Source organism: Orcinus orca, chromosome 8, assembly GCF_937001465.1.
Source record: "Orcinus orca chromosome 8, mOrcOrc1.1, whole genome shotgun sequence".
Taxonomy (NCBI): domain Eukaryota; kingdom Metazoa; phylum Chordata; class Mammalia; order Artiodactyla; family Delphinidae; genus Orcinus; species Orcinus orca.
The window spans coordinates 89,287,108-89,309,730 of NC_064566.1; the positions used below are offsets into that span (position 1 = coordinate 89,287,108).

Here is a 22,623-nt window from a genome sequence, read left to right on the forward strand (position 1 = left end):
ATTAGCTTTAATAAAAGAGTAAGAACTCTGCAAATGCAGTGACATATTTTACTAAAGCAAATAACTAAAGCAATTTCTCAGAAATTCTTTCTACCTTTTACCTTTTATTTTATTTTGATTCTTTAAACTGAATTGGGAACAAGGGAAGTGTTTGTGTAACCATTGATGGTTATAGTATTTATCTCTGATGCAGTCAATGCCTGGGAAACATTGTTTATAAGTGATCCTGGGTAAATAATTCACTTATCTGGGTCTGTGTTTTCTTATCTGTAAAGTGAGAGGACTGAACTAGATTTTGAGTTTCCATCTCAAAAATCTCTGGTTTATAATTATTTAAAGTTCATTACAGCCCAATGGGGGAAAGGAGAAAAATATTTGAAAACGTGTGAGGAAGTTTGCTACACATTAATAATTTAATGCACAACAAACAGCATATATAGCTGGAGACAGGAGACATCTGGGAGAAACCATCATGGGGCTTATATTTCCACCACGTCCATGATTTTATCCCTCCTTTCCAGTGCCTGGAACAGTGCCAGCCACAGTAGGTATTCAGTAATTAATGAAAGAATGAATGTAGGCGAGAAATGCACTGGTGCGTACTGGGAACTATAAGTAGTTTGGCCACCGCTTATGAGTAGATGGCGAGGGAACAAGATTCTTTCACTCTGGAGGTGTCTACATTGGACAGAGAATAGCTAACGTGTGTGTGTTCATGAGTGCATGTGTTTATACTGCAGCAACCCAGAGTGATAAACGGCTCCATGCATGCATATGGATGATAAGGACAGCTCGAGAGTTTCCCTTTGTAAGAATCTTTACAAATAGTCCAAAGGTAGTATCATTTCTTAAAGCCACGTGGTCCCACACGTGCACTCAAATTTCTGCTCCCTTTAAGCTATAAGTAGGCTGGCCCTGGGACTCGTCGCAGAGTAAGCAGCGACTGGAGGTTTCTACAACCCAGGGCTTTCTAGAAGGGAGTGAGAGGGACCTCATTGAGCAGACGTAAAAATGAAGTACACTAAGACCCCACCCACCTTATTTGACCGCTCTAAGGCGGACCCAGCTCTCTGATCGCTTGCTCTCCCAAGAGATTGAGATAGCAAGAAACGCCTGTTACGGCCTCCAGGCCGGCAGAGGGAGCCCAGTCGCAGGGTGAAGCAGAGAGCACGTCTGCCGGGCGCCGTCCGCACTGCGCAGCCGCGGACGGGCCTTTCCCCCACCCACTTTCTCAGCCTGGCGGCGGGCCTAGGGCGGGAAGCGCTGGAGGGGACGCGGGCTTGCAAAACTATGAGCGCGGCGGCTTCGGGCCCTGGCCGGCGGGCGCGAGTGTCCCGCCTGGTCTCCTTCAGCGCGACCCATCGGCTCCACAGGTGGGGTGTGCCTACAGTACCAGTGGTGGGGGCAGCACCTTCGAGCTCCGGAGCTGGGTCCCGGGTGCGGGAGGGGTACGGGTGCTCGCTGATGAGAGGGCGGGGGGCGCGGTGCACTCCTGCGGCCACCAGGCTTCGTTGATGACGTCATAACACCCGCGACCGGCGTCTACCAGCCTTCTGGGGATCGATGTGACGTTGAAAGGTGTTGAACTCGCCCAGGTTACACAGTGCCAGGCACATCGTAAACACTCAGTACATGTTAGCTACCCATAGCTAATATAGTTACAGCAAGGCGAGTTTTGTCCACTTTATACCGAAGAGAAAATGAACCCAGATGTTCACTTTCCTGAGAGCAAGCAGCGCAGTTGGGATTTGAGCCCAGAGTACTCATACTGCTTCATCGCACTGAAGAGTTGATTTTGAGCAGGGTTTTGCCACTCATTAGCAAGCTCCACTCTCTGAGCATCTGTTTCCTCGTCTGCAAAATGAGGATAATTTCTACCTAACAGTATTCACCTATCCATTTATTCCTTGGACAGGTATTTGTTGTCAGGTCTTGTGCTAGGTAACGGGTGCAGCAGTGATCAAGACCTGTCACAGTTTTCTATCTGCAGTGTACAAACTGGCCAATTTTGTGGAGAGTACAGTGAGATAATTTTGTGCAAAAGCTTTGTGAACTGTAGTACTCTAAATGTAAGAAGTAGATGAGCAGGAGAAAGGAAAGTAATAAAGAGAGTCTCAAAAAAGAAAGGGGTTATGTAATAGGAAGCTCAAACATATGAGAGTGGTACGGCCTCATTGAAGATGCACAGTTGATTGGACAGGTATATGTATAAAAATCCATTAAGAAAACGGATTTCTGCCTGGAACAACGGCTGAGTATTGTACTTTTAAAATTTAACCTGCTTTGAATACCCCTGAATGGATTGAAGTTATCAGTAGGCAATAGTTGAGGGATAATGAAGCAAGATTTTAAAGAGAAGATGTACTAGGTCATGTAATTATTTTTCAGGGGGAATGAGATTTTAAGCCACTTGAGGATAAGCGTCTTTTTCTTTTTTAATCACCATGTGCCCTTGCTTCATTCAGCCTGTGCCTAGTATGTAGTAGGTACTCAGTAAATGTTGAATTGAAAAATGGAAGGGCCTTGAGCAGATCAGTTGTTGAAGTCTTGCTGTGGAACAAGGATGTTGAATTTACTTAAGCTAATTTGTATGGTATAGTCCTCTAATTAGGGGGCATACACTGGTTCCTGACATAAAATTGAGTAATGAAATCAAATTGATTTATGACTCTCCATTTGATGAGCTAAAGAATAGTAAGTTGTGAAGTTTTTCAAAGGCTAGAGCAAACAATAAGTGTAGGGAACAGAGAAGGTATCTGAACATGTATCATGTTGACTTTTTTTTTTTTTTTTTGGTCAGCAAATCTCTGAGTAATGAGGAAAACTTGAAACTGTTTGGGAAATGCAACAACCCAAATGGCCATGGGCACAATTATAAAGGTGAGAGAAAAACTGGTGAAATTTTAGCCCTTTCGGTAGTGATGAAAGAGTGTTCAGCATATACAGTCTAAATGAGTATAAGAAACCTTATGGACAGAACATGAATGCTTTGAGCCTTGAATGAGAAATTAAATGGAAGTTCAAAATGAAAAGATCTGTTGCCTTAGTTGGATGTATCTTAAGTTTTACTATGCAATTGTCTGCTGTTATAGATCAAAACAATGAATGGCTTAAATACTTTTTTCCTTGGCCTTAAGAGTACATGACGTTCTTTTGGCACCATGTTTCCTTCTAATTAGGTATTGCTGAGGTCAATGTTAAAATTAGATTGTATTCATTGAGTAAATAATGACTGACAAAAGGAGCATATTGGCTCAAGATATGCGGCATGGCAGGAAAATAGGTTGGGTCTAAAACTTTGACAGTAGTGTTCCAAGAAAGTAATTAATTTATGCAAGGACAAGGGACTTGATTATTTGAGATACAGATGATATCTCACAAAACAGCTATGTAAGCCATAGAGCATCACAGCATATGGTATGATGGAGTAAAAAGACCAGAAAAGATGTCAGAAGTTTGGGATTTCTAGTTTAGTTACTGCCTAACTTACTTGACCTATGATATCTCTCATTCTCCGTTTGCTCACTTATCACATAATACCTAATGGTGTCTGTATGGAGCTGAAAAAAATATGAAAAAGTCATTAATTTGTAGAGCACTCTGATCATCAAGATTTTTCAGAAGTTTCATACAAGTACTTGTTAATTTACAGAGCATTACTATAAACTGTGTTTACATTCACATGAGTAAAGGAATAAGAATTTTAGGCCCAGTAGTAGTTTTGCTTGCTCAGAAAGGTACTTGGACCAGCTCAGTGTGTAGCTGAATTTCTTCCTGTATATTTTCTACTTTTACAGGCAGTGATCAAGCAGCATCTTGATCTTACCTAGTGGAGATTCCTTCCAAGTGCATCATAAACAGAATTTATACCCTTTTTGGCCTTGGCTAAGCACCTCTAAGTTCCTCTGTCTTGGTTGATAAAAAGATCTAAACTAAAAGATGTTCTGGGGGAAAATATAGCTTTGTGGGGTGAGATCTAATAATTTATGTTAGTAACTTGTGTTTGGATGTTACTCTGTTGAAAGTCATGTTTCTTTTTGGTATTTTGTTTTCTTCCCCATAGTTGTGGTGACAGTACATGGAGAGGTACGTGCTGAAAATGTGGTTTGTGCACATTGCTGGGCCCTCTTTCAGCCAACGTGATGGATTCTGTGCTGAAAAATTCTGTTCAAATCAGTATTGCTTCATTGTTGGTCTTTGTGTATGGTGAGCTGCTGCCATTTCAGGCCTTTCCTCTCCCAAAATGTCCTCTTTAATGTGCTGTATGTGGACAGATAGAAGAGCAGTACAGTGAAAAGGAAGCCTAGAGCACTTGGTGTTTCCATGCTGAGATGGATTGTCTCGGGGATGAAGGCCAATGTGGGGACAATTTCTGCACATTGTGCAGCTTAATAATTTACCAGAGGTTTAAATATGAAGAGCATGTTATAGTAATATTCACCTTTGTTTACTTTTTAGATTGATCCTGTTACAGGAATGGTCATGAATTTGACTGACCTCAAAGAGTATATGGAGGTAATGGCATGTTGGATGCTTATTTTGTGCTGTCTTCTGAATATAATATTTGATGGCCCCCTTTTCACTTCCCCAACCAAGTATCATCAGAGGTCCTATGACCTGGCAAGTGGAATTGGGTGAGGGAGTGGGGTAGTAGTTGGAGGAACTTCTCTCAATGTTCTCCTAAAGGTGTTTGGATGACTTAATGGAAATTAGTCATGGTTGTCTTACAATGATAGGAATAAATGTAGCGTGCTCATCTTGTATTTTTTGTTGGTGTATCCTGATTTTCTCTGTTTAACAAATTCTGCCCTTCTTTCAAGACACAGCTTTCTTCTTGAAACTTTCTGCTTCTTCTGTGAATTTTCCTTACACCTTTGATCACAGATTTTAGTACTACCCTGTTTTATTCACTTTAGCTTTATTATAAACTCACTGGGGCAGTTCATCATAGGGATAACAAAAAAGAGGTTGTTCGGTAAAAGACTTACTGATTATATCATTACAGAATTCTTGGATTGTAAGAGACCTCAGAGGTTATCTAAGCCAACTTCTTCATTCCATAGGTTGAGATTGAGAGATGCTGAACAGTTAACCAACTGACTTGCCCTAGGTCATGTAGTTAGTCCTTTACAAAGTTGAGATTAGATTTTCTTCCATCCACCTTAGTTTTTAAAATGCCTTCATTTCACCTGTTTACTTTGCTTCAGCTTTGCTCCTTATTTTGTTCTAAAATTTGACATTTGTTTCATAAAAATGCTGTTATTAATAATCATTACTTCTTTCACGTTACTAATCTCCCATATATTCAATAAGTATGCCTGCTTTGCATCAGTCTTTGAGCTGAGTACTAGGAATCCAATGATGAATGAGACATAGCTGTTAGCCACAGAGTGCTCACATGACTTTTTAAACTTTCTTTTTTTTTTAATTAATTAATTTATTTATGGCTGTGTTGGGTCTTTGTTGCTGTGCGCAGGCTTTCTCTAGTTGCGTCGAGCGGGCGCTACTCTTTGTTGTGGTGTGAGAGCTTCTCACTGCGGTGGCTTCTCTTTGTTGCAGAGCACAGGCTCTGGGCGTGTGGGCTTCAGTAGTTGTGGCATGCGGGCTTTAGAGCACAGGCTCGGTAGCTGTTGTGCATGGGCTTAGTTGCTCCGCGGCATGTGGGATCTTCCCGGACCAGGGCTCGAACCCGTGTCCCCTGCATTGGCAGGCGGATTCTTAACCACTGCGCCATCAGGGAAGCTCTCACGTGACTTTTTATAGCAGGTAAAGAATAGTGAGTGCTCAATAAGTGTTGCTTGAATAAATGAATAGGAGAATGAGTGAATGAACAAACAGTACTGTGCTCAAAGTACTGTAGGAAAGCTGTAAAGTCAGAGTGCTTACATTTACTGGTGACATAAAAAAATATATATATATACACACACACACGCACACACAAATACAAGACAACAACTTGAGAAATATAAGAGGCACCCCAAGCAGGCATACAGTTAAATACTAAAGGAGAGGTTCTCTACACTTTTTCTCCATATTTGCATACCTGAGGGATACCACACACCACACACTTTAGTACTTTTACATGAGTAAAAGTGGCTGATCATGGCATACAGAGTCAAATTAGAAGGAGCCCTGTAGAAGAGGCTTCAATGGAAAAGTTGAGATCTGAACTGGAATTTTCAATTAAAACAAAGATTAAACAAAGGTTTATTTTCTTGATATCCATATGGATATCATTTGATTTATTTTAAAAGTTGTTTGGTTTAGAACTTACTTTTTTTAATATGATTCTGATTTTGTTCAGACAGTGATTGCTGTTGTTGTCATTAATGTACCTTTCTTGGAACCATACCATATGGAAACTTAGATTGTTTCACAAATGCTTTTTTTATTGAAATATAGTTGATGAGCAATATTATATAATTTACAGGTGTGCAGTATAGTGACTGACAATTTTTAAAGGTTATACTCCATTCATAGTTATTATAAAATATTGGCTATATTCCCCATGTTGTACAATATATTCTTATAGCTTATTTTATACATAATAGTTTGTACCCCTTAATCCCCTACCCCTTTACTGCCCCTCCTCCCTTCCCTCTCCCCACTGGTAACAACTAGTTCTCTTCATCTGAGAGTCTGTTTCTTTCTTGTTATATTCACTAGTTTGTTGTATTTTTTAGATTGCTTAGATGTTTTACAATAGCTAAAAGTAAAAATTTACAAAGAATAAGGCAATTACAATTCTTGCCATTGACAAAGAAAAACATTATGTTTAATATTCCTAATACAGGTATTAGGAAGCAATAGTCTTTACATGTTTTTATTTTTTCTTCTAAGAGCTCGAGAGCATTCTTAAATTACACCTTACAGCAGAAATTTAGAACTCCTTACATAATTTTAGTCTCAATCTGCTTTATAAATGTAGTACTCATTGAATGTTTGTCCTAATTAAATTGTGGCATTGTGCTGAAGGTGAGACTGTTAGTATTTCTAGTAACATTTTGGACAAAATTCAAGAAGTATTAAACTAAATTCTGAATCACAATGGCTTGTTATGAGAAAGCTCCAGTGAATTCTCTATTTTTTGGTTTCTTACCTCTTTGCATTCAGTAATGAGGATATCCAGTCATTGTGGAGAGCTAGGCCTTACTTTATTTTACAACTTTAAACTTTCTGAGATTGTTTTATAAGACACCAAGTACTTGCAAGTATCGAGTTAGTGACTAAATGATAAGGTAAGGTTTAGAGGCAAAGGTAGGATACTTTGGAATATGAGTCATAAATGGAATTAGTGATGTTTTTCCTTTGTTTTGTCTATAGGAGGCAATTATGAAGCCCCTTGATCATAAGAATCTGGATCTGGATGTGCCGTATTTTGCAGATGTTGTAAGGTGAGTGACTATTTTACTTTATGTAAATAGTAAGAAAGAAGAATCGATTTTAACATTTTACTTGATTATTGTGTGATTTCTAAAGTTTTAGTGTAATATCTTTTAAAACTAGAATTTCTATTCTCTGTAAGTATTAAACATGAAGTTTTGTTTATTTGCCTTTTGATCTTCTTTCCTTTTCTTCTACAGCACGACAGAAAATGTAGCTGTATATATCTGGGAAAACCTCCAGAAATTTCTTCCTATAGGAGTTCTTTATAAAGTAAAAGTATATGAAACTGATAATAATATTGTAGTCTATAAAGGAGAATAACTCTTAGAAGTTAATTCTATAGAATGATTTAATTTTTTTCCATATTTGAAGAAGATCTTTATCCCCTTGGATGATTAAGAAGTCATCACATAATTGTTGCATCTCCATATTGAGTTCTGGAGCACTTGATTTATTGGAATCATTGTGAATAAGACCTGTTTTAGACTCAAATCTATTTTAAAATCAAATTTGTAATGTATTCTGAGTATCATTTAAAGAGTCTTTCATCTATAGATTAAAATCATTTCAGCAAAATGTTTGGTGTAGAATTATATGAAAGCAAAAGAAATCTGTTTTTTCCATTATATCATTTGTAGTATTCATTTTTTTTCTTGGTATAATGTAAATGGCAAAAATGTTTATAAGACTTACAGTAGGTGAATCTTATAAAAAATAAAATACAGGTGATCACCAAGTCTAGAAACATAGACAACATTCTATTTCTTAGTAGATTGAGCTCCCTTGATCACTTCTAGAATATGCTAAAGGTGCAAGTTTATTCAGTGAAAATTAGTCACAAATCATCTGAGGCAATGCATTGTAAATAGGTGTACAAGGACTGATGGGAATGTTGCTTTAATACACATTGTTCATTGCACATTTGCACAGCTTATTGAACTATGAACTGCTAGTGAGGAATAGCACATTGAACATAATCATGGAAGATCAGTAAACTGCTTATGTATATTTGTCTGTGTTTCCAGACCTTGTGGCTACATGAACAATTTAAACTCAGAAGGCTGAAGAATAATCACATGTATTAAACCCTGTTAAAATAATCAACATGAAAAGGATATATTACTCTGTAAAGGATCTCTTATATACAGTTTTTCCTAATTAATTCCATTTTGTTCTGATCACTAAATTTATCTGCTTAGTTGAACTATATTTTTCATCCCTGGTATCTTTTTCTGATGCCTAAATCCACAAGAACGTGTTTGCTTTCTTTGCAAAAAGAACTGTTCTCACTTGTGTTCTCATTTGTATTCTGGACTTCTTAAATATAGGGTTTCATTTTTCTCTCCACATAGCAACTAGTACACAATGGACTCTTAGAATGTTGCTGCCTGAAAATAGTAAAAGGACATGTGTGGTGATTACTATACTAAAAAAATTTTCCAAGGAGTACACTTTTATTTTGGAGAGTTATTAACTACAGGAATTTTATGGTAAATTTTGACAATAATACAATGCCCACTTGATTAAATTTAAATGTGTTTTAGTTATCAACACAATTTTTATGTTACTTATTCATGTATATTTTGTATTGATTACTTGAAAGGCAGGATAGCGATAATTTGCTAAGGCACTTTATGTTTTAATTCCCACAGCTTCCATGCAAGGTATTATTCCCACTTTACAGATGAGAAAATTAAAATTGAACTGAGTTTAAGCTACTTGCCTAAGCTCACTCAGCAAATTAATAGCAAACTGAGTGTTTGATACTCAGTCTGACTCTCAAGCACACACTTTTTTTTTTAAGGAATTCTAATAATTTACTTGGCTCTCGTCTAAAATTGTTAATAAATTCCCTTTGATACACCCCAGTAACACTTCCTATATCTCTTTTTCTCTCCTTTTCAATTTTCTGTAAACCCACATTACTCTGGAGCCTCTTATTTACAAACCACACTCCAATACAGTTCCCCTTTTCTCAACTGGTTTGCATTTCTGTCCATGCCTCTTTGTCACTTATTTATTTATTTACTTTTTGGGCTGTATTGGGTCTTTGTTGCTGCGCGTGGTTTTCTCTAGTTGTGGCAAGCAGGGGCTGCTCTTTGTTGCGGTGTGTGGGCTTCTCATTGTGGTGGCTTCTCTTGTTGAGGAGCACGGGCTCTAGGTGCGTGGGCTTCAGTAGTTGTGGCATGAGGGCTCTAGAGCAGAGGCTCAGCAGTTGTGGCTCACGGACTTAGTTGCTCCGCAGCATGTGGGATCTTCCCGACCAGGGCTCTAATCAGTGTCCCCTGTACTGGCAGGCGGATTCCCAGTCACTGCGCCAACAGGGAAGTCCCTGTCACTTATTTTTAAATTACCCTACATCAATTAGCTTTTCTCTTCTTCCCACCTCTTCCTAATCTTGAACTGTGCATCTCAAGAGTCCATCAGTCCATCCTGGTAGAGTGACCTTTTCTCTGGAGGAAAATATGGGGGGCTCATTTTTTCTCTTTCCCCAGAAGAACAGCTATCCTGAAGTTGAAATGTATATTCTTCTTCTTTTTTTTTTAAATAGATCATTATTGGAGTATAATTGCTTCACAATACTGTGTTAGTTTCTGTTGCACAAAAAAGCAAATCAGCCATATGCATACACATGTCGCCATATCCCCTCCCTCTTGAGCCTCCCTCCCACCCTCCCTATCCCACCCCTCTAGGTCATCGCAAAGCACTGAGCCGATCTCCCTGTGCTATGCAGCTGCTTCCCACCAGCCAACTATTTTACATTCGGTAGTGTATATAGGTCAATGCTACTCTCTCACTGCACCTCAGCTTCCCCCTCCCACCCCATGTCCTCAAGTCCATTCTCTATGTCTACCTCTTTATTCCTGCCCTGCAACTAGTTCATCAGTACCATTTCTTTTTGTTTTTTAGATTCCATATATATGCGTTAGCATATGGTATTTGTTTTTCTCTTTCTGACTTACTTTACTCTGTATGACAGATTCTAGGTCCATTCACCTCACTACAGATAACTCAATTTTGTTTCTTTTTATGGCTGAGTAATATTCCATTGTATATATGTGCCACATCTTCTTTATCCATTCATCTCTCGATGGACATTTAGATTGGTTTCATGACCTGGCTATTGTAAATAGTGCTGCAGTGAACATTGTGGTACATGTGTCTTTTTCAATTATGGTTTTCTCAGGGTATATGCCCAGTAGTGGGATTGCTGGGTCATATGGTAGTTCTAATTTTAGTTTCTTAAGGAACCTCTGTACTGTTTTCCATAGTAGTTGTATCTGCAACTCATTGTAGTTTTGATTTGCATCTCTCTAATAATTAGTGATGTTGAGCATCTTTTCACGTGCCTCTTGGCCATCTGCATGTCTTCCTTGGTGAAATGTCTATTTAGGTCTTCCACCCATTTTTTTTTTTTTTTTAGGATTTTAAAAATATTTTATATAATGTTTTTATATACGTCTAGTTAATGTATAAACACAGCCTGAATAAGTACTTTACATTAAATTTAACATTTTCTTTAAATAGACAAAATTTTATATAATACAAAGCCATAAACCTTTTTAAAATGCATTCAGGTATACAGAATTGTATTATGCATAATCCTTGGTTTATGACACACTCTTGCCACTGATCCATTCAGAACCTCTTTTCAGTCTGTTAGCTGGTTATATTTAATAAGATAATAAGCATCTATAAAGCCACAACCCAGTATAAAAACTGAGATCTTGACAACTGACATCTAGTCATATGTACTCCGTCCATCCTCCTTTTCCTTCAGCTAGAAGTAACCATCATTCAAAATCTGGGTTCATTATTCCTTTGATTTGCATATATGTATGTATATGTATACGTGTATACAATTTATAGGGAATATATATACACATATATATTCCTTAAAACTATATATCTTTATATAACATATTTTTTAACTTTTTCACTTTGTAAACAGAACATTGTACACTAATGTTCTAGACTTAATTACTTAAATATTTTATTTGATATTAATATTATTATTGTTGTTATTATTATTATTTGGGCCACATGGCGCAGAATGTGGGATCTTAGTTCCCCAACCAGGGATTGAACCCATGCCCCTGCAGTGGAAGTGTAGAGTCTTAACCATTGGACTGCCAGGGAAGTTCCTATTTGATATTATTAAGCTATGGTTCATTCTTATTGTTGAGTGTAGCTTCCACCCATTTTTTAATTGGATTGTTTGATTTTTTGATATTGAGCTCCATGAGCTGTTTGTACATTTTGGAGACTAATTCTTTGTCTCTTGTTTCATTTGCAAATATTTTCTCCCATTCTGAGGGTTGTCTTTTTGTCTTGTTTATGGTTTCCTTTGCTGTGCAAAAGCTTTTAAGTTCAATGAAGTTCCATTTGTTTATTTTTGTTTTTATTTCTGTTACTCCAGGAGGTGGGTCAAAAAACATCTTGCTGTGGTTTATGTCAGAGTGTTTTTCCTATGTTTTCCTCTTAAGAGTTTTATAGTGTCTGGACTTACATTTAAGTCTTTAATCCATTTGAAGTTTATTTTTGCGTATGGTGTTAGGGAGTGTTCTAATGTCATTCTCTTACATGTAGCTGTCCAGTTTTCCCAGCACCACTTATTTGAAGAGACTGTCTTTTCTCCCTTGTATGTTCTTGCCTCCTTTGTCATAAATTAGGTGCCCATATGTGCGTAGGTTTAGCTCTGGGCATTCTGTCCTGTACCATTGATCTATATTTCTGTTTTTGTGCCAGTACCATACTGTCTTGATTACTGTGGCCTTGTGGTATAGTTTGAAGTTGGGGAGCCTGATTCCTCCAACTCCGTTTTTCTTTCCTAATATTGCTTTGGCTATTCAGGGTCTTTTGTGTTTCCATAAGAATCATAAAATTTTTTGTGCTAATTCAATGAAAAATGCCATTGGTAGTTTGATAGGGATTGCATTGAATCTGTAGATTGCTTTGGGTAGTATAGTCTTTTTCACAATACTGATTCTTCCAGTCTAAGAGCATGGTATATTTCTCCGTCTGTTTATGTCATCTTTGATTTCTTTCATCAGTGTTTTATAGTTTTCTGAGTACAAGTCTTTCACCTCCTTAGGCAGGTTTATTCCTTAGGCAGGTATTTTATTCTTTTTGTTGCAGTGGTAAATAGGAGTGTTTCCTTAATTTCTCTTTCTGATTTTTCATTGTTGGTGTATAGGAATGCCAGAGATTTCTGTGCATTAATTTTGTACCCTGCAACCGTACCATATTTATTGATTAGTTCTAGTAGTTTTCTGGTGGCATTTTTAGGATTTTCTATGTATAGTATCTTGTTATCAGCGAACAGTGACAGTTTTACTTCTTCTTTTCCAATTTGTATTCCTTTTATTTCTTTTTCTTCTCTGATTGCTGTGGCTAGGACTTCCAAAACTATGTTGAATAAGAGTGGCGAGAGTGGACATCCTTGTCTTCTTGCTGATCTTAGTGGAAATGCTTTCAGTTTTTCACCATTGAGTATGATGCCTGCTGTGGGTTTGTCATATATGGCTTTTATTATGTTGAGGTAGTTTCCCTCTATGCCCATTTCCTGGAGAGTTTTTATCATAAATGGGTGTTGAATTTGTCAAAAGCTTTTTCTGCATCTATTTAGATGATCACATGGTTTTTATTTCTTAATTTGTTAATGTGGTGTATCACATTGATTGATTTGCGTATATTGAAGAATCCTTGCATCCCTGGGATAAATCCCACTTGATCATGGTGTATGATCCTTTTAATGTGCTGTTGGATTCTGTTTGCTAGTATTTTGTTTAGGATTTTTGTATCTATGTTCATCAGTGATGTTGGTCTGTAATTTTCTTTTTTTGTGATATCTTTTTCTGGTTTTGGTATCAGGGTGACGATGGCTTCATAGAATGAATTTGGGAGTGTTTTTCCCTCTGCAATGTTTTGGAAGAGTTTGAAAAGGATCGGTGTTAACTCTTCTCTAAATGTTTGACAGAATTCACCTGTGAAGCCATCTGGTCCTGGACTTTTGTTTGTTGGAGGGTTTTAATTACGGTTTCATTTTCATTACTTGTGATAGGTCTGTTTATATTTTCTAATTCTTCCTGGTTCAGTCTTGGATAATTGTACCTTTCTAAGAATTTGTCCATTTTTTCGTGGTTGTCCATTTTATGGGCATATAGTTGTTTGTAGTAGTCTCTTATAATCCTTTGTATTTCTGTGGTGTCAGTTGTGATTTCTACTTTTTAAAATTATTATTAGTTTATATATTTTTGGCTGCGTTGGGTCTTCTTTGCTGTGCATAGGCTTTCTCTAGCTGCGGAGAGCGGGGGCTACACTTTGTTGTGGTGCGCGGGCTCCTCATTGTGGTGACTCCTCTTTTTGTGGAGCATGGGCTCTAGGCTTGTGGGCATTAGTAGTTGTGGCATGCGGCCTCAGTAGTTGTGGCTTGTGGGCTCAGTAGTTGTGGCTCGCAGGCTCTAGAGCACAGGCTCAGTAGTTGTAGCGCGTGGGCTTAGTTGGTCCGCAGCACGTGGGATCTTCCCGGACCAGGGCTCGAGCCCATGTCCCCTGCATTGGCAGGCGGATTCTTAAGCACTGCGCTACCAGGTAAGTCCCGATATCTCCTTCTTCATTTCTAATTTTATTGATTTGTGTCCTCTCCCTTTTTTTCTTGATGAGTCTCACTAAGGGTTTTTCAATTTTGTTTATCTTCTCAAAGAAACAGCTTGTAGTTTTATTGATCTTTGCTATTGTTTTCTTCATTTCTATTTCATTTATTTCTTCTCTGATCTTTTTGATTTCTTTCCTTTTCCTGACTTAGGGTTTTCTTTGTTCTTCTTTCTGAGGTTGTTTCAAGTGTAGGGTTATATGGTTTATTTTTCCTGTTTCTTGAAGTGAGATTGTATTGCTATAAACTTCCCTCTTAAAACTGCTTTTGCTGCATCCCATAGGTTTTGGGTTGTCGTGTTTTCATTGTCATTTGTTTCTATGCACTTTTTGATTTCATCTTTGATTTCTTCAGTGATCTCTTGGTTATTTAGTAGTGCACTGTTTAGCCTCCATGTATTTGTGTTTTTTACAGGTTTTTTCCTGTAATCGATTTCCAGTCTCATAGCATTGTGGTCAGAAAAGATGCGTGATACGATTTCAATTTTCTTAAATTTTCTGAGGCTTGATTTGTGACCCAAGATGTGATCTATCCTGGAGAATGTTCCATGTGCACCTCAGAAGAAAGTGTATTCTGCCACTTTTGGGTGGAATGTTATATAAATATCAATTAAATCTATCTGGTCTATTGTGTCATTTAAAGGTTGTGTTTCCTTATTTATTTTCTGTTTCGATGATCTGTCAATTGGTGTAAGTGAGGTGTTAAATTCCCTTCTATTATTGTGTTACTGTTGATTTCTCCTTTCATGGTTGTAGCATTTGCCTTATGTATTGAGGTGCTTCTATGTTGGGTGCATAAACATTTTTAATTGTTATATCTTCTTCTTAGATTGATCCTTTGATCATTATGTTGTATCCCTCCTTATCTCTTGTAACAGTCTTTATTTTAAAATAAAAAGTCTATTTTATCTGATACGAGTATTGCTGCTCCAGCTTTCTTTTTATTTCCATTTGCATGGAATATCTTTTTCCATCCCTTCACTTTCAGTCTGTATGTGTCCCTGGGTCTGAAGTGGGTCTCTTGTAGACAGCATATATATGGGTCTTGTTTTTGTATCTGTTCAGCCAGTCTATGTCTTTTGGTTGGGACATTTAATCCATTTACATTCAAGGTTATTATCTATATGTATGTTCTTATTACCATTTTCTTAATTGTTCTGGGTTTGTTTTTGTGGGTCTTTTTCTCCTCTGTGTTACCTGCCTTGAGAAGTTTCTTTAGCATTTGTTGTAAAGCTGGTTTGGTGGTGCTGAATTCTCTTAGCTTTTGCTTGTCTGAAAAGCTTTTGAGTTTTCCATCAAATATGAATGAGATCCTTGCTGAGTAGAGTAATCTTGGTTGTAGGTTTTCTCTTTCATCACTTTAAGTATATCCTGCCACTCCCTTCTGGCCTGCAGAGTTTCTGCTGAGAAATCAGCTGATAACCTTATGGGGATTCCTTTGTATGTTATTTTTTGTTTTTCCCTTGCTGCTTTTAATACTTTTTCTTTGAATTTAATTTTTGTTAGTTTGATTATGTGTCTTGGTGTGTTTTTCCTAGGGTTTATCCTGTATGGGACTCTCTGAGCTTCCTGAACTTGGGTGACTATTTCCTTCCAGATGTTAGGGACGTTTTTGACTATAATCTCTTCAAATATTTTCTCAGACCCTTTCTTTTTCTCTTCTTCTTCTGGGACCCCTATAATTTGAATGTTGGTGCATTTAGTGTTGTCCCAGAGGTCTCTGAGATTGTCTTCAATTCTTTTTATTCTTTTTCCTTTATTCTGCTCCTGAGCGGTTATTTCCACCATTTTGTCTTCCAGCTCACTTATTCCTTCTTCTGCCTCAGTTATTCTGTTCTTGATTCCTTCTAGTGTATTTTTCATTTCAGTTATTGTGCTGTTCATCTCTGTTTCTTCTTTAGTTCTTCTAGATCTTTGTTAAACATTTCTTGAATTTTCTCAATCCGTGCCTCCATTCTATTTCCAAGATTCTGGATCATCTTTACTATCATTACTCTGAATTCTTTTTTCAGGTAGACTGCCTATTTCCTCTTCATTTATTTGGTCTTGTAGGTTTTTACCTTGCTCCTTCATCTGTGACGTATTTTTATGCTGTCTCTCTTTTTTTTTTTTTTTAATGAGTGGGACTGTGTTCCTGTCTTACTGGTTGTTTGGCCTGAGGCTTCCAACACTGGAGTTTGTAGGCTATTGAGTAGAGCTGGGTCTTGGTGCTGAGATGAGGAGCTCCGTGAGACCTCAGTCTGATGAATATTCCCTGGGGTCTGAGGTTCTCTGTTAGTCCAGTGGTTTGGACTCGGAGCTCCCGCTGCAGGAGCTTCGGCCCGACACGTGGCTCGTGAACCAAGATCCTGCAAGCAGCATGGGGCAGCAGGAAAAAAAAATGCTAAGAATAACAGAGGAAACCAAGGGACACGTTAGAAAGAATATAAAAGTAAAAATATAGATGAATCAGCAACTAGAAGGTACAACAGTACCACAATAGTAAAAGAAAAGGAGGAGGGAAAGAAAGGGGTGGGGGAAGGACTTGGCTGTGGAGGGCAGGGCCTAAGCAAGGGTGAAGTTTGGGTGGTGGGTGGGGCCTATGCTTAGGACCCACAGGGCTGGAAAAGGCTGTGGGGGTGGGGCTTAGGCTTAATAGAACAGAAGGGGCCCAGGCGTGCCCCCCACCCCTGGCCTCAGAGGATGGGGGACCTCACCTGGGAGCCCAGCAGGCTTCCTGGGCTCAAGTGGGCACGGCAAATGCCCTCCTCTCCTCTCCTGCTCCTCCAGTCTAGGAGGCCCCCTACCGCCTGCCTCTCTTTTTCTCCCCTAGGCTTCTTTCCTATGCCCCCAAGGACCCACATGACCTGGAGCGGGCTTTGGAGGGCAGGGGATTGGCCTGGGAGCTCAGCAGCGTCCCTGGGCCCGAGCGGGCAGGGCAAACGCCCTCTGCTCCTCTCCTGCTCCTCCTGGAGGACCCCTCCCGCCTTCCTCTCCTGGTCTCCCCGGCCTCCCTCCTATGCCCCCAAGAACCCGTGTGGCATGGAGGGGTCAAGCACAGACTCTTAAAAAAAGGATAGTGTATACATTTCAAGATTTTTTTTTTTTTTGCGGTACACGGGCCTCTCACTGCTGCGGCCTCTCCCGTTGCGGAGCACAGGCTCCGGACGCGCAGGCTCAGCGGCCATGGCTCACGGGCCCAGCCGCTCCACGGCATGTGGGATCTTCCCGGACCGGGGCACGAACCCGTGTCCCCTGCATCGGCAGGTGGACTCTCAACCACTGCGCCACCAGGGAAGCCCTCAAGATTTTTTAATACCACATTATGCAGATCTGATATCATATTAGAAAAACATCATTTTTTAAATAGTAACAGGGACACTCCAGGTGTTTGTTGTTCATGAGTTGCTTCAAGAGAACATTTTTTTTCCTACTTGCTCTCCTTAGGAAAGTGAGAATTCTGTTTGTGTACCTACTGTCTGTCTGTCTGTCTATTTAGTGAATGAGTGAGTGAGTAGATGAGTGAAGGACCAAAGATAGGATATAGATGATTTCTTCTAAGTCTCCCTAGAACCTGCTATCAGAGACTTTAGTAAGCTCTATTTTATTATTGCTTTACCTTTTCGTTTTTTCACTACTCCGATACCTTGTGGGCAAAATTATTCTAAGCAGAGTATCTGGTAAATAGTACTCAGTAATTTTCACTGATTAAATAAATGAATGGCGTAATGGTAGAAACTGCTCAAATTTTACAGTGTCTTATACATAGTGGACATTTGGGAAATATTTTTAGAATTGAATAACATGAAAAATTTGAGGCTTGAGTTCTAGTCCAAGTGCCATTACTGCCCACTTGTGTCACTTTCATATCAGAGCCTTAGTTCTCCAAAATGAATGTTGGACAGATGTTTTCTGAAGTTGCTTCTGCCTGTTTTTAGATTTTGTATCTCGATGACTTTAAATACCAAATGAGTAAATATTAATTTAGAGAAGGGAAAAATTGTTATGGGGTGGTTAGGTTTGGAAAAGCTTAGTGTGGACAAGGTTAGTCCTGAATGGTGTTTAAAGTGATGGGACAGGGAGGGTGTTGGTTTAGAATTCAGGAGAAAAGGGGAGAAAATACTGAAAGGGTAAAATTTCATAAGTGAGATTACCAGGGTGGGAGTGTACAAAGTATATTTGGGATATAATGAGTAGATTAATCTTAATAGAATGGTGATGCTGTGTGAGAGAGCCATGGGAAGTTAGCTTGGAAATACAGGATGCAGACAGCCTAGAGAGCCTTAAATATTTGTTTGATTTTTATTCTTTAAGGGTGTTGATGAAAATAATCAATAAACAGTCTATAATAGGAATAGGAAAGAGGTTTATTTGAGCCAAACTGAGGACTATAGTCCAGAAGACAGTCTCTCAGATAACTCTGAGGAACTGCTCAAAGCACAGTTTTGTGTCTTGTCAGAACAGAGAATGTCAAACAAGTCGGGGATACATTCCTTCAACGTTTGAAAAAAACCAGATCAGCATGTACATAGCGAGTCAGTATGGCCTTGGCACCTGAGAAGGGAGTCTTATCGAAGGAGTACCAGCATTGGCGTCCCAGGAAGGGAGGCATTTAATCTTTATTTTTAATATGGCTGTTCTTTACACTTCTGGTCACCATGCCCTTTTCCTTTAATAATTAAAGCAGATGGACAGTGCAGGTTTGGTAAGCCACAAACAGTCTATTTTAGTTAGCAATAACATTTGAGTTAACTCATGTATAAGCCAGAATGACTTCCCCATACCTCAATATGTGAAATTTTTTTTTTTTTAACCCAGGGGTAAGGAGCTGTTGAAGTTTTATTTGCTTGCTTTTTAAGGAAGATAGCCAGCTGCACAAAGGGAAGCAAAGAAACCAGTTGCAAAGTCATTACAGGAATCTAGACAGGAGGTGACGGTGTCATGCGTGTGGTGGCGGCAGTGAAGATAGAGTGATGGGAAGGGAAATGGAGCTGATGTCACGCGGCCCTTGCTGTGGTGTCAGGCATTTTGCTAATACTTTTTATGTTACATCACTTTATCCTTATAACCACTCTGCGGGGTGAGCATACTACTTACCTACTGCTGCATGACACATTATTCCAAACGTAGGGGCTTAAAACAGCATTTATTAAATATTTATTACATGAATGTTTACATTTATTACATATATTAAACATTTATTATTTCACATTTTTAATGTGCCAGAAATCTGGATGTGGCGTAGCTAGGACCTCTGGCTTAGAGTCGCTCACAAGGCTGCAGGCATCTCAAGGCTTGACTGGGAAGGATCAGCCTCCTTGCTCACTTGTGTGGTTGATAGCAGGATTCAGTTCCTCACTGGTTGTTGGAGTTAGGCCTCCATTCCTGCCTTCCTTTCTTGCCATGTAGGCCTTTTCATAGAGCAGCTTCCTTCATCAGAGTGAGCGAGGGAGAGTGCCAGTGAGAGTGAGAGGAGGGGGGCGAGGAGGGAGGGAGAAAAGTGGGGTGTGTGTGAGTGAGAACATGAGCGTTAGCAGGATGGAAGCCACAGCCTGGTAACCTAATCACTTTTCTGTTTGTTGTTCCTTAGAAGCAAGTCACCAGATCCGTCCCACACTCAAGGGGAGGGGATTAAACATATTCTAGTGTGTAAAGTGATATGGAGAATAGCAGGAGATGAGGCTGGAGAGGTAGGCAGGGAGTGTGTAGCATGCGCTTTTTGACCCCAGGGGAGTAAAGCACATTTCATTTTGCAAGAGTGAAAAAGATCTATGATAAGTGTCCGTTTTGTTTTTTAAACTGCAAACTTTTACATTCCTCCTGGAAATGGAATTATCTTAAAGACGGGAAACAGATTGTGCTCATTTTGCTTTTGTTATGTCTGGGATATTTCTAGCCTCCCTTGCACATAGAAAAATCATTGTTAGTTTCACGCAATTTAACTTTATAACAAGATTCTGTTGCAAGACAGACATTTTGGAAAATGCCCCAGATAAACACTATCTCTGCATAGCTACTGAGAGAACTGCTATCACCATAAAAGAAAAGTAGGGGAAAGTGATTCTTGCACTGGAAGATTTTCAAAGCAGCAGTTATGCTTTCATCAGTTAGTTTGCTTCCTTCAAAATCCACCCACCCACTCCTACCAGTATTCTGTCACCATCTAGACAGAAGTATTAATCATTAAAAAAGAGAATTAGAATTCCTTTCCCTTTTCTTTCCTGGTTGTTGGCTAAAGAAGTGACATCTCAGGCATGTATTCTTAAAGATGCCCAAGAAACAAGTCATCGGTACTTAAGCCCAGGTTCACCCTCATACAACCAGTTTACTAGTCAATGAAAAATCCCAATTTAGTATGATAAGAAGTATGAACTAAGTTTAAAAACCCTTTTTTACTTTTCACAAATATCTTAATAAATGTGAGTGCTATGGCTGGGGACAACCTGAAGAAATAGAACTAGTGTTGGCCTTTACCTTTTAAAGTTTTTGTTTGCACAGATAGAACCGCATATGGGTGGTTGGGTGTCTTGTGGACATCTCAAACTTAACACTTCCAAAACTGAATTTCTGATTTCTCCTTCAGAATCTTCTTTTACTAGTTCCCTAAAAATACTCATGGGAATGAGTATGGACCACCATCCATTCATTTTTTTCAAGCCAGAAATCTGGAAGTTGTCCTTGATTCCCACTCCCCCTTTTCACTTCTTACCTCCAATCTATCAGAAAGTTCTACCTCTAAATAAACAATGATTTTTGCCTCTCTCTCTCCATTTCCAATGTCACCACGGCAGTCCGGATTGCCACCATTTGTTTGCCTGGATTTCTGACATGGCCTCTTAACTGGTGTCCTGCTCCACTTTGGTTCTCTTCCACACTGTCATCCCCCTCATCCCCCATCATTGAGAGCTTCCTCTTGTTTTTAAAATACAATCCAAACTCCTGACATTGGCCTGCCAAGCCCCTTATGATCCAGTCACTGCCTACTTCCCCAGCCTTAAAATGATCACTGTGTTTTTGTCACATTGGCCTTTGCTCATCCTAATGAACACTCACTTCATTCGTGCCTCAGGATCTTTTTTTTTTTGTAAGCGAGAGAAAAACTTATTAATTGCAGCAAGTAGGGAGAACACCGGGGATCTTTCCCAAAGCAGTGTCTCTCAGGAGCTTTGTGTTTACTTCCCTTCTGCCTAGAATGTTGCCCCAACCATTGCCCCTGGCCCATTCCTCATTCCTTTCATAAAACCTAATTGTTCTTCAGATCCCACCCTAAATATCACCCTCTTGAAGGCTTCCTTGGTCACCCTGTATAGGTAGAAATCCTCTGTTATTTTCTATCATAATACCTATACAGTGCCCTTTCTTGCAGTTTTAAAATTACATATATGTTTCCTTTTGTCTTATTTATTTGCTTGTTAGTTTATTGTCTATACTCACCTCGAGGATGTCAACTTCATGAGGACCAGAGCCCTGTCTTATTCATTGTTTCCCCAGGACCTAGCCTAGTGCCTCCCACAGAGCAGGTGCTGAATAATTATTGCATGTATGAAAGTGCCCGAAAGTAAAGAACTGGTTGAAACTGGTTTGGTAAAAATTTTGAGATTTAACACCAAAACGTCTTTTTTTAATAGAAGTGTAGTTGATTTACAATGTTTAACACCAAACTTTAAAGTATACTTCAGATAGGTGTTATTTTTTACATGCTTCAGCTTAGAGAACAACCACTGCAATATGAAATAAAATCCCGTCTTCCTCCAAACTTGTTTGTCTGGCTAACTTTATCTTCGTGGGGATTTTCCATTTCCATTTGTGGGTAAAATTTGTCTTAGTCCTCAACTACTAATTTAAGCACAGATAAGCTAGAATTCTGAATCACGGGTCTTTTAGTAAATTGCTGTCCTTATGACCACACCATCATTTGTTAGCAGCGCTCACTCAGGGGCTCACTAAGGTACTCCCTTTATGGCAGGACAGACAATGAAGATTGGTGGGTAGTTCCTGTCCCAGCTTGTGGAGAGTGGATTTACCCCAGGCAGAGAGGCCTCAGCTGGTCTTGCAAAGAATGCCTTTTATCATTCCATCTGTTTAGCCCCTAGGAGCAGGGTTCCTTGTAGAGTGTAGATCTAACAGATCGGTGGCAACACTGAGGCAATATGTGTTTTTCAGCAAACTAGGGCTCAATTTGTTGCCATAATAACTTTCAGTAATTCCCAAAGAACTAGGGGGAACGTCAAGGTTCCTTTCTTGAAGGAGAAAACTGTTTAGAAAAGAAAAAATGCAGCCTAACCAGGTGTGGGGTGTGACGTCTTCCACCTTCGTTTGAAGTTGTGTTGATGTCTGTGTAGTTAACTAACAAGTTTTTGGCGTTTATTGGCTTATTGTAAATTAGCATTATGTCAGTCACAATGTGTCCAGTATCTCAGTCATCAGGCCCTTTAAGGTAGGAGTCAGCTCCAGTTTACTAAAAGGAATCTGGGGTTTCAGTAGATTGAGAGCTGGGATTTGAACCTAGGTTTGTGTGGCTTAAAAAAAAAAAAAAGAAAAAAGAAAAAAACCCCGACTCAACAATTATAATAACTATTTCAAAAAATATCCCAAGCTTTTTAA

At 39.1% G+C, this 22,623-nt stretch overlaps 1 protein-coding gene and 1 long non-coding RNA gene across 2 annotated transcripts in view; both read left to right on the forward strand.

Moving 5' to 3' along the window:
- Positions 1–22,150, forward strand: part of LOC125965129 (uncharacterized) — a 117,295-nt gene extending 95,145 nt beyond the window's left edge. The window contains exons 2-3 of the long non-coding RNA XR_007478669.1: positions 14,740–15,378; positions 19,548–22,150. This is a non-coding gene — a long non-coding RNA (uncharacterized LOC125965129). The remainder of the gene's footprint in view (positions 1–14,739; positions 15,379–19,547) is intronic.
- Positions 1,210–8,012, forward strand: PTS (6-pyruvoyltetrahydropterin synthase). The gene is made up of 6 exons (XM_004273397.4): positions 1,210–1,373; positions 2,801–2,880; positions 4,064–4,086; positions 4,459–4,515; positions 7,324–7,394; positions 7,584–8,012. Exons 1-6 carry the CDS (start codon positions 1,291–1,293, stop codon positions 7,705–7,707), a joined length of 438 nt encoding a protein of 145 aa, XP_004273445.1. The 5' UTR covers positions 1,210–1,290; the 3' UTR covers positions 7,708–8,012.
- Positions 22,151–22,623: the final 473 nt, after the last annotated feature.